The following is a 13,269-nucleotide window of genomic DNA, read 5'->3' as shown; positions in this document are numbered from 1 at the left end:
AATAAATTTTGAATAAATTGAATAAATTCATTATCTTTTATTAAAAAATATGTTTGAATATTTTGAATAAATTCATTATCTTTTATTATAGGCTATGTAGTCTAATATCATAGTAGGACTTCTTTGTTCTTATTTTTAATAACAAATATTAAATAACCAAAATATCTCTATTGTTATTGTTATCGTTTTTTGAATTAATGCCTTATCTTGAGATTTTGGTCATATATCTCCCACCCCAAAATGACACATAATATGAACTCTTCTTTATTAAGTCATATACTGTTTTCAATATTTCTTTAACTTGTAAACACCATTTGTAGCTATTTGCATATTAATACTATAGTATCGGGTATAAATTATTTCTGCACACAAACATTTGCCTGTTAGGGTTATATATATATATATATATATATATATATATATATATATATATATATATATATATATATATATATATATATATACTGAGAGAGAGAGAGAGAGAGAGAGAGAGAGAGAGAGAGAGAGAGCAGCATGTGAATGGGACTTTTATTTTGGTCTGGTGGTGTGACGTCATAAGGTTGCGCTGCGTTCTTGTGTCTGTTGTGATTCGGTTGAAGAAAGGTTTGTGTTTTAACTAATTTTAAGTGTTTAAATCAATGCAAACATTCAGTCAATTAAATCGATTTTACAAGCTATGCACAATAAATGAACCATTCTTGAAAGAAACATTGCAATGCTTTATTTAACAATAATGAGCGTTATTTTTGGGAGTAAATCGCATCCACTCACGAGTAACAGAAAAGGTGCGTCTCATTTCGCTCTCTATAACGTGAATCAGTTTTTTATAAACACGAATTAATGTACTGGAAAGAAGTAATGTGAGAAAACTGAAAACCTCGAGTCAGTTGAATCGTGAAATGATTCAGTGATTTGAATCACCGCACGCTGAGGTCACAAGCTGCACAAACAGTGTAAATAAACGAGAACAAACACTATTAATGTGTAAGGACAACTTTTATAAACCAACTGCAGATGTTTTCATGAAAGTGCAATCTATTAAATGTGATGTACAAATAATTGAATACGAAATATAATTCATAAATGTGAACTTTATGTATTATTATTATTTAATCAGGTGATTTAAGTCCATGAACTCTCACTGTGACTGACTCTTACCAGTGAACTGAACTACTGAACTAGAGCTGATTGAGACACACTCAGAGATTTAGTTTGGGTTTATTTTTCTTTCTGTTAATTCTCATCTTAAACAGGACACAAACACACTGAAGCGACTGAGATCCGTGTGACACACTATTTAAAAATATGGCGTTTATTAAAGAGGAGATTGAAAACATAAAGATGGAGTTTATTAAAGAGGAGAGTGAAGACGTGAAGATTGAAGAAACATTCAGAGTGAAACAAGAAGAAACTGAGGAACAAACAGGTTAGTTTCATTCTCATAGATACTTATTATAATGTCCAATGGTGAAAATTATCAAAAATGCTTCCACCGACTGGCAACTTAAAAAAAAACTGGCGGGGTGAGAGTTAAAAAATAAAAATAGATGATTGTTTTAAATAGTCAGTAATGTTGGGCATTGAGCTGAAGCTGAAGGGGCTGTTTACACCTGGCCACTTCATGCGTTTATAACATAGTGCGGATATAAAGCTGGAGAACGCTCAAACCACTTCAGGAGAGGATCTGGTGTGAGAGTGTGTTATAGGCTATATGTCATGTTATAGCCAGATATGACGACGCGCAGATGAGCATCTATTCATCAAGCCAATGCGCAAACTATCGCAAATCAAAGTGGAAGTAAATCACAGACGCTTAAAACACAATCATCTTCATTAAACGTAAAGAAACAAAATGATCTTACCAGTGCTGTTGCCGCTCTCTCCTATTGCTGTATATGATTTTGAAATTAGCTGACGATCAATAAAATGCAGCTCATATCTGTTGCTTTCGGTGACGTGAAATCCATTAAATCTGCATATAGCGCGGGAATTAAAGATCGGATTTATATCCGTTTTGCGAAAACACAGTTATGTGACCAGGTGTAAATGGAATCGTTTTGATGAATCAGATAGCAATATCGAACATACAGAAAGCAGATAGTGTAATAGGCACGAAGAGAGGATGAACACACTGAAGCGCTTTGGAAAAACTCAACCAAACGCATCCTGTAAGAGATTATATACAACAGAAAAAACATAATATTACAACTGACATCTCCAGAAATGGACGCAAATGCACAAGTGAACTCAACCTTGGTAGTCAGAATGTGCAGCTCTTCTTAGGGTGTTTTCACACTTGGTCCTTTCCAGGGGTCTGAGTGCGGTTCGCGTGATTTTAGGCCCATATGTGAAACACTCCAAATGATCTCAGACCCCTTTAAAGCGAACCGAACCGAGACCATCTGGGGAGGTGGTTCGAGTGCCTTATGGTACGGTTCGCTAAAAACGCACAATCTGAACACAAACCGCTCTGGGCTCACTTGATTTTGCCGTTTGCATATTTTCATTAATTTGGTCGTAACATGCCTCGCGCTATTCAACATGGCAGAGGAAGAGGGGTGTTAGGGACCGATGAGGAAACAACTATAGGCCTACTTCTCCAAATTTGGACTATATAAAGCAACAACTATCAACCACTCACAGAAATGCAAACGTTTTTATTCAGTTTTCTGCAAAAATGAAAGACAGAGGATATAACCGAACCACCTTGCAGTGGCGAGTTTAAGTTAAAAAATTACGCCAGAAATATATGGCCATACGAGATAAACTTCGGTGCAGTGGTCAATCAGCAGATGTTAAGTGGCCTTTCTACGATTTGCTGGACGAAATCCTTGGGACAAGCCCCTGCGCAGACCCAACAAATGTCACTGAGGGAGGACGTTTTGCCATGGAGGACGAGAATGGTATGTTCATTTCAAACCTGCTTTACCTTTTCCTCAGCTCAAAGAACCATTATACAAATGTCTTCAATTATAAATTTGGCTTTATGACGTTTACAAAGCCAACCCTTAAAATGGCCAATAATCCAATAAATAAACATAATTCTAGGAAAACAAGTTACACAGGTAGATGTTTTAGTACTAGTTGTTGATTCAGTTTTGCAACAAAAGTTATTTATGTGCAAATCTTACTGCAATATTCATGTTGAAAACAAGTTGAGCTCAATGAACAGCATTTGAAGCATGTTTAAGGCATTTGTTGTCATTGTTTAAGTGTGTTTAAAGTTGTCTTTGTTTACTGGGATAACAGAGTTTACAGTATTAAGGGCGTAATTAGTAATGAAGTACACAGAATTTATTTTCATCTTATGTTTTTTTTTTTTTTTTAAGGAAGGACTAATCAAAATGATGTCTAAAATTTGTGATAATCAACATTATGACATAAATGCTGTTCAGTAAATGGAACTTTACTTAAACTTTCCTTAAAACAGCCTAGAATAGATGTGGTATCATTAAGAAGGTCTATCAAATGCATTTTTTATTACTGACATTTTGTCCTAAATGTTGTGTCTACAACAGCATCAGTATTGATGACAGCTCCACACCTTCTGCTGGGTCTGCGGTAGAAATCAGTGATGAGGGGACTTCAAGCATTCATCCGGTTGAAGCAAACAGCAAGGCTAGCAAAACCCGCCAAGAGGAGAAGAAAAGTTCTCTACAACAGATTACCACTTTGATTTCATCCGTCATTGAACAGCAGAAGAAAGACCATCATCTTTTCTTGCTGAAAGAAGAGGAGCGCCACCAGAGAGAATTGGAGCTGGAACGAGAACGTTACAAGTGGAAGAGAGGCGGCACCGTGCACAGAAGGAACATGATCAGGCTATGATGAGGATGCTGTGTCGAGTGATGAGCTCAGCTGTGAAAACCTTTGTACCCAACCGTAGAATCTTCTTTTCATACTTTGCCCATCATACACCAACCAAGTGCTTCAGTTACTGGTCAAGGAGTCAGTAGTAGATGCAGTAGTGAGCAGATAAATAGTGAAACAAATAAACAATATCAAGGACAATTCCATCAACAAATTCATTGTCTTTATTTGAAAAATGAAGTGAGCCCTGAGCGATTTGTGTTCACAGTCAGTTACTCCAGTTTTTTTGCAAATGCTGAACACAACTCTAAATCAACCAAATATATATGAATATGAGCCCCACCTCACTCACACCAGCTCAGAATACCTGATCCACTCGGTCAACTGTACTGCAGTAAACGCTGCACAATGGCAAGTGGGAATATTGGTTTAATTCAGCCATATACGTCTGAACCAGAAACTATTCAGAAGAGGAAGTGGAAGAGTGAATTACACAGGCTCGTCTACAAGTTGATCTATCAGAATGGTAATACGTTTTATGTATCGATCTCTACAACGTCGGACACATAACGGTAATTAATATTATAACTTGACTAAGTTATCAATCAGCTAATAATGTGTTGCTAATGTTACACAAACCATGTTCCCATTTGCCATCTCAGAGTCAGACAGATGTCTTCTAAAAATAATTAATTTAATTTACTCGCATCAAATTCAAAATACATTTTTATGGACGGGATCTCAATGCCGGGTTTGCCCGCGCTGCTGCTGTGTTACACGAGATAAAGTTTAATCGCAATATTGTTAAAATCCCATTATAATTGCATTATGAGGGTGCATGTAAACACACTGATTGACTAGGGCTGGGAATCGATTCCAAAAAGAATCGATTCCTCGATTCCGAGGCGTTGGGAATTGAGAGTCGATTCCAAAGGTTGGAATCGATTCCATTAGGGGAATCGACTCCTCTTTAAGATTTTTTTTTTTTAACACAAACCGCGGCCTGTTGCCGAATTCATCTGTCAACACAATCACGTCACCTGTAAAGAAATAAAGTTCATACTACTAATATACTATAGTGGGCGCGCAACCTACAGTAGGCTACATTTATTGCATTCGCAGCGTGAGCTGGAGGAATGGTTACTGTGTGTGTGGGAACAGTGCTTGTGTGTAGGGGTGCGTGCGAACATTATAGTGTGCATGTGACCTACGTATGACACAGACAGAAAAGAGCTCTTTTCGTGCTTTATTTGTGTCGCCGACTCGCCGCAGGTGTGCGTGTAAAAATAGTTTATATGTGTAAAGGCCTAAAAAAAAAGTGAATGTGTAAAGGCCCTAAAAAAAGTTTATATGTGTAAAGGCCTTAAAAAAAAAAAGTTGTGTAAACTAAAGGCCTAAAAAGTTTGTATGTGCAAAGTGTGCATGAGTCTGTTCCTGAACAAAATGCTTTTAGAATTTAACAGGAATTTTAGCTATAGTTTTATGATACTGGATGAAATTATGTACCACAAATAAATAAAAATCGATCTATCCACATATACACTTAGTATGTGGATAGATCGATTATGTGTGTGTGTGTGTGTGTGTTTAGTTAGGTATGTAGCCTATGTAAAATAGAATCTACCGCATATGTATATGGTGAACATATTCCTAGTCTTTACACTGTACCTGATGCAGGAACCACGACGTGACAAATCCCCGAAGTAAATGCCTTGTTCTATTTATGACCAAACACTCGCAAGTCGCGGACAAATGGATTTGCAACGGTCGCTTTGTCACGCCCGGTGTAGAGTTTCTTGCTGTGTGGCACGGTAAGACGCGACAATGTTAGACATGCTGTTCGTATTAAAAAAGAAAAGAATCGAAAATAACAGTGAGGAATCGATTCCAAGAATCGATTCTTTTCGATTCCAGAAACAGGAATCGGAATCGGAATCGATTCCAAAAAATCCGGAATCGAACAGCCCTATGATTGACCAGTCTAGGTAGATATTTAATAGCCAAACAATTTAGAAAAATTATATTATTATTAATTCCGGAAAAACAATTGCCCATAGGTGGATTTAAGAGTTGAAATCAGAATTTTGTTAAAAGACCAAAATAAACATAATACATAATATGGTAAATGTGGTATCCTAATTATAAAAACATTGCAAATTTTTCACAAGTTTCTGGAAATTACCACTACAAAATCAGTCATTTTGATTGCAAAAAAAATAAAAAATAAATTAAATTCACAACAAAATATTGTGAAATCCTGGTGGGACTGCACAACGCACGTTTTTAGTTAACCATTATACTCAGACCACCTTTTGAGACTATCTCTGTTTGCTTTGCTTTAAAGGGGTCTGAGATCATTTGGTGTTCACTTGTGGGCCAAAATTCACACAAACCCCTGAAAAGGACCAAGTGTAAAAAAGTACAATCATTTGACAACATGCTATTACAATAGTGTTCTTATAATGTTATGCATTCGACAGATTAGCACTGCACATAACTGGATGTTGAACCTGGCAGTATTTGCTGTGAGTTTTTCGAACCAAAGTAATCAAAGATGGCTTTCACTTTCACATTTCACAAGCCAAGTCAAGGCTCTTTTTAAAAATAGTTTTTTTTACATAATTCTTTGCTGTGTTGGCTGATGGGCAGCTGCTTTCAAACTGTCCTCTGCTTGTTTTTATGGTCTGAAGAGCAATATGTTGTATTCGGTGGTGGGTGAAGCGATGAACCACGTTTTTTTTATTCTAGCCAGCACTATTCGACTAGTCATTAGTCAGCACTAATAAGAAAGATTAATGCAGACATTTAATATGTATTGATCTGCAAATAAGCAACATTTTTATTACCAGAACGATCTACACTATCAAAACATTACGTTTTGGAAGTGAAGTATTAATCTTATAAATTGCCATACGTTCCTTGAAACTTACTTGGGGGTGGATGACGACGACGACGACACACACGCATTATATTGCATTGCATATAATGTGTGCTGGTCAACTACCAGTAGTCTAAAATTAAGAAACCCCTAGAAAACAGTAAAAAAAAAAAAAAAAAAAAAAACATAGGAACATTAAGATAGGCTACTTAATTTATTATTCAAATATGATACTAAATCCCACAGGGAAAAAGGCTTCTCTTTGTGTTGTGCTGTCTTTGCATTTGAACATTGCACATTTTAAACAGGACACGCATTAGCTGAATAAATGTTTGCCAATACAAACATATTTATAGAAAACAGTTGACAATGAATAGACAGGAGTCCAATAATAGCAAAACGAATCACTTATTCTAAAAATAATATCAAGTATAAGTTAGACGAACCCGACATATAATGAGGGCTGTGTAATAGTAAAACATCTGTCATTTAATGAATTTTAAAAACACGGATGGATAATACAAAATGCTGTCTGACATTTTGACAGAAAAAAAACAAGCAAGAACAAAATTTAAACGTGCGCACGTCTGTGTTTGTGAGAGCGCAGCACTTATATAATGGTACTTTTTAATCCATAAGTAACTAACGCGCTAGTTTTCATACAAAATAAATATGTAACATAATTAGGTACTTTAGTTATTACTAACACAATAACGTAACACATGAAGGCTACGTTTCGTAAAACACTGAGAATGAATAAATAAACGCCTGTTTCTCCAGACTTGCGCGTATCGATAATCCACAAATCACATCACTTTCATAATCACTAAGCCAAAGTGATTTCAAATTTATTAAGATTTATTGTTCATATTACTTGAGTGTTTTATTATTTGCATGGCTGAATGATGTCTTCCTCTTTTCTGAGTGACCATGAATAAAACAGTATTTTAAGATAATCCATGCGATCATCGAATCCATAGGATTAAGTTAACTCAATACAATATTTAAACTTTCCACATCGAGCCCAGGCCGTTTACCTTCTGGAGTCAGAAGTACCGTGACTACTGTACTGTCCTCTAGGAGTGGAAGAGGGATCGAGCGGGATTCTTTATTGGTGTCGATTTTCAGTCTCTTTTTAATGATAGGCCTTACGCATCTGTCAATCATCCCCGCTTGCTATTTGGAGAATGAACCCAGCGCTATGATTGGTCGAACTCTTCTTCTTTTGCTGTTGCTTGATTTGAGGACTGCGCGTGCACAGAGGCGTCACCAGGTTTTTGCGTAGTTTAGAGTAACAAATCGTACCAGCGTACTTTGAAGTCAAAATGCGTATCCGCTACACAAAAATGCGCACAGGTTGGCAGGTCTGGGACAGTGGCACTCCAGGACTGGAGCTTGACAGATGTGCTCTTTACAGAAGTTTCCTGACACACTCCTTAATAGTTTTTAAACAGACAAAACCTTCATAGCGTCCAAGCAATATGCATCCTTCTGGGACTATATTGGATTTTTGTTCCTAGCGCCAAGTTCAAACATACTCCGTTTGCAGTATTGCAGTGTGTATTTTATGCAGAAGCAGCACAGACTCATTGTGCTGTCACGTGACGCGTTTGCAATGCATAACTGATCCACGGCTGTATACGACAAACACAACATTTATTCATTATTTTTATTTCGTTGTTACTGAAAATGGTTTGTCAGCATTGTGATTCACTTTGTACATAGTGTACTTGGTACAGTTAAACAGTCTTTCATAGACGTCACATTTAAACGCTCTACATTTAAACAACACATTATTAAATTCATTACTTCAATATGTAAGGGATAATGTAGAGCAAGGCGGTTGTTATAGCAAATACAACCCCGTCTTGAATCAGCCTGAAGGGGTTGTATGGCTACCTACCAAATACATGGCTACCTACAAAATAAATCAATAATTTGACATTTGAGTTTATTGATTTAAAAACGACTGTTTTGCTTCCGCTAAAGAAAATAGTCTGTTCCGTCTCTACGGTTAGAATCCTGCATCCATAACAACGCTCTGTTTTTCATGCCTATGGTGTGTTATCCTTCGCAGCGGTCTGTTATCAAGAAATAACAGACCGCATTCTACATTAGAATTCAACCATGCCGTGTAATAAAGATTTATATATTAAGTTGCTCAAGCAAGTAACAAAACATTTATCGGCCCAACCAGGGTTTCTGACAAGCGGGTGAAGGGTTAACTGTGCGTTCTGTCTTTTCTGTGTGGCAAAGTAGTTTAATTCCAATGTACTTTTATCTGACTCCATTTTGTCCCGACCTTGAAATTAGGTTGGAATGCCTATTGGGTATTGGTAATTTATATAATTTATCTAGACATTTAATTATTCTATTTAACTCTTTACTCTTATTGCACTTGTTCAGTCAGATACCAATGTTTTACGTGGATCCCACTATCACAAACTTGCCAGACTTGGTCACTAGACAGAGGTAATTGACTATACTATTTAGATGGCCGCTCTCATGCTTCCTCTCTCTGAAAGTATTTTGTTCAGTCCCCATAGATCTGTATACACTTGAATTAAAGTAACAGTATCTCTAATCAGAGGCCTTGACTACTACTACTACAGATATAAGCAGACCAACTTACTTTCTCTGATAGTAGCTTTGGTTTGGTCATGCAATGGTTTCCCACGTTCACCACACCTTACTTCTGTTTATTGTAATATTACTCTAGCTATTTAGGTTGGTCGAGCAACATTTTATTATTCCTAAACGGAAATTCCCTTTAATAGCCTTTACAGTCTTTAGTTTTAAATACCTAGACCAAGACAAAACATACCTAATGTGGGGTATGAACTTAAAATAGTAATTAGATTAAAGCATTAAAATGCTCGGGGATTGCATGTGGAGTCCCATGATTCTCTGCTACATTGATGGAACAGAGAACTGTTATATTAACCCTTATGAATATATGTACGTGTATGACCTTGTATACGTGACTGGACAAAAAGTATTGTGTGGCTGAATTTATGAATGTGACAGAGGGGCTCCACTCAAGGGTACCAGGATAAGATGGCTAAGAAGTATCTTCATTTGTCCTAATGAAGTATTAGTTAGGGACTATAAAGAAGGAAGGATGCCCGTCTCTTATGGTCACACTCTGCAGGCACTTTTTATGACTGTATGACTGCTGACCTTTCCTTACCAGGGAATAAATAATCTTTAAAGACAATTGTTACATGTTTGTCTCTTATTCAGTAATAGAAAATTGTTTGCCACCACACCACTAAGCTACTGAAAGAGGTGTTGCATGTTATCTGAGAAGCCTTCTCAATATTGCTCACTTTACTTGCTTTAGGGCACGTCTCAAGAACTTTCAAGGTGGCAGCTAAACACTTTATTTAAAAAACCTAGTTCGACCCAGGAGGTCTGGTTAATTATAGACTGATCTCAATGTCCTATTTGTTACATCTTCTACGGGACGGGTGGCCAAACCTGTCTGGAGGGCAACCTTCCTGCATTCTTCAATTCCAACCCTGATCCAACACACTTACCTGTTATACCTTGAACATCTTGATTTGTTGGTTCAGGTGTGGAGCTAAAATCTGTTTAGACCCCTGTTTGAGGGGTTAAGACCCTAAAAATTAAAGGAACGAGGGGAAAACAAGCGAGGACAAACTCATCACACCATGTAATGATTTGCTAAAAGAAAATCGGCAATATTTTTGTCAGGAAGGAAACGGAATCTTTGTTATAAGTTTGGAATGACCCATCGCTGGTAGATGGAGTTGTGATATGATTCCCTTCACACCACTATACAAGCTCACAAGCAAGATATTAAGAGATCATGACTGACTAATTGTATCACTCTCAGTGTAAATAATGGAGATGGAAGATAGGAGCCGATGTTCGAACTTGAGGTTAGTGGGCTTACCAGAATCCAAAGACGGATCGGACCCAATTAGGTTTCTCAAGACGTAGTTAGCTGAATGGATACCCTCCCTGACTGGCTGGGAGATCAAAATTGAGCACATTGCCTTTAGTGCAGCAGTGAAACTGAATCCTCATACTCACCCACTTTGATCTTTAAACTTCTTGATTACGCTGATTGAAAGGTGCAAGGGAGGCTTACTATGAAAATAAGAAAATGCACACAGATAGAAAATATATAATTTCATCCACAGTGGGTATAGGATTTAGTTGTATGTTGGCTTTAATGCTTTACATGTATACATGTTTTGATGTCTGTTGCTTTGTGCCATTAAAGTGGGGTTAACTTTTATTTGTCTTATTTTTTTAGACCTGATGGCACTGAAAGAGGAGACTGAAGTACTGAATGAATTTGAAGAGAAAGCTCAATATAACAATCAACCTGATCTCTTAACTGGGGAAAAATCTTTTAGTTGCTCACAGCCTGAAAAGACTTCCTTACAAAAAAGAGTTCAGAAGACGGAGACTAGAAGTCACTTCATATGCCAACAGTGTGGAAAGAGTTTCAATAGAAAAGGAAACCTTAAGGACCACATGAGAGTTCACACTGGAGAGAGCCCTTTCATCTGCCGACAGTGTGGAAACAGATTCAATCAAAGAGGAAGCCTTAGTAGGCACATGAGAATCCATACTGGAGAGAAGCAATACACATGTCCTCAATGTGGAAAGAGTTTCAGTAAAGGAAACCTTGCAGTCCACATGAGAATTCACACTGGAGAGAAGCCTTACATCTGCCAACAGTGTGGAAACAGATTCAGTCAAAAAGAAAGCCTTAACAAGCACATGATGATACACACTGGAGAGAAGCCTTACAACTGCCATCAGTGTGAAATAAGTTTCACTCTGAAAGATAGCCTTAACAGGCACATGAAAATTCACACTGGAGAGAAGCCTTACACATGCCCTCAGTGTGGAATGGGTTTTGATCAACGTGTAAACCTGAAAGTCCACATGAGAGTTCACACTGGAGAGAAACCCTACATGTGCACTCAGTGTGGAAAGAGTTTCTTTCAAAAAGGACACTTTAAAGAACACATGAGGATTCACACTGGAGAGAGCCCTTTCATCTGCAAACGGTGTGGAAAGGGATTTACTCAAAAAGGAAGCCTTAACAGGCACATGAGGATTCACATTGGAGAGAAGCCTTACACCTGCCCTCAGTGTGGAAAGAGTTTCACTCAACATGGAAATCTTGAAGTCCACATGGTAGTTCACACTGGAGAGAGGCTTTACACCTGCCAACAGTGTGGAAAAAGTTTCAACCGAAAAGGAAACCTTAATACCCACATGAGAATTCACACTGGTCACAGCCTCTTCACCTGCCAGCAGTGTGAAATAAGTTTCACTCTGAAAGGAAGCCTGAAAAAGCACATGAGAATTCACACCAATAAAGAGACTTATACATGCCCTCAGTGTGGAAGGAGTTTCAATGATAAAGGACACTTTAAAGTCCACTTGAGAATTCACTCCAGAGAGAAACCCTACATGTGCCTTCAGTGTGGAAAGAGTTTCAATCAAATAGGAAACTTTGAAGACCACATAAGAATTCACACTGTGGAGAAGTCTTTTACCTGCAAACAATGTGAAAAAAGTTTCAACCAGAAAGGAAACCTTGACAGGCACATGAGAATTCACACTGGAGACAAGCCGTTTAAATGTGGTCACTGTGAAGAGACGTTTAGATATAAAGAAACCCTTAAGTACCACATGAGGATTCATGTTTGAGAGAACATTTTTATGTCATCAGTGTGGAATGAGTTTCACTGACATTAAATCATTCCTGAGGTGATTCATATTTAAGCCTTTCATGTGCCATCACTGTGGAAAGACTTGAAGAAATAAAGCAACCTTGAGGTTCACATATTCATCTAAACGCCACTTTGGATCATATGTAAATATGTTCTTCACATTTTCCTTTCAATAATAAAATAAAACCAATGGGAAAAAAACAGCGTTTGTAAAAGCATGATCATAGCAATGAGGATTTTTGCACCAGCTTTGTAATTCAGCACTGCAGTCAAGTTGTGTTCCATTTATATATAAGTTTATACAGCTGATTAAATATTTTTTCCTGGGCTCTACACCAGGGGTCACGCTCAGCACCCCTACTTCCCATGGTACTAACTGTAATTAACAGTTTGCTGACCCAGTTTATATGTAAAATCTTTGGAATTTGAACTTTTCAATTGCATTTATTCCAGATCACTTTACAGTGTGATGAAAATAAACTTTTCTTAAAGCGTGTTGTATATCACCACAGATTTATTGGTACCCTTCTATCTGTGTTGTATACTGTAATAGACAATTGTCCTGCAAAATGATGAGGTTTTTGTAAGAAAAACGTTGCAAGCAAATGTCGAATTGTTTTTTGAAATTTAAATCAATAACGTAAGAGGCTTTAGGCTGTCTGATGAAATCTGTATGAACAAACACCCAGCCTTGCAGTATAGGTGACACAGAAGCAGCATCTGACCTGGCATTTAGATGTACATTACACACTGTTTAATGCAGCTCAAAGGAGGCACTGTGAATTTACATAGCAATTTTATTCTAAGAGGCTATTAAATGTGAAGTGACAACATGAAACACTACTTTCAATATATAAA

General features: G+C 37.3%; 1 protein-coding gene across 3 annotated transcripts; it reads left to right on the top strand.

Annotated features, from left to right (window-relative positions):
* The first annotated feature begins 526 nt into the window (after positions 1-526).
* Positions 527-12,906, top strand: LOC311289220 (uncharacterized protein). Of its 3 annotated transcripts, none has more exons than XM_084407043.1 (3): positions 527-603; positions 1,254-1,426; positions 10,974-12,906. In XM_084407043.1, exons 2-3 carry the CDS (start codon positions 1,306-1,308, stop codon positions 12,386-12,388), a joined length of 1,536 nt encoding a protein of 511 aa, XP_084263169.1. In that variant the 5' UTR covers positions 527-603; positions 1,254-1,305; the 3' UTR covers positions 12,389-12,906. The 3 variants fall into 3 exon arrangements, with proteins under 3 accessions (XP_084263169.1, XP_084263171.1, XP_084263170.1); XM_084407045.1 differs by lacking the exon at positions 527-603 and adding an exon at positions 626-785; XM_084407044.1 differs by lacking the exon at positions 527-603 and having other exon boundaries at positions 802-1,426.
* The last annotated feature ends 363 nt before the right edge of the window (positions 12,907-13,269 follow it).

Source organism: Rutilus rutilus (assembly GCF_951802725.1).
Source record: "Rutilus rutilus genome assembly, chromosome: 4".
In the NCBI taxonomy this organism is placed as follows: Eukaryota; Metazoa; Chordata; class Actinopteri; order Cypriniformes; family Leuciscidae; genus Rutilus; species Rutilus rutilus.
This window is presented reverse-complemented; position numbering and strand designations above follow the sequence as displayed.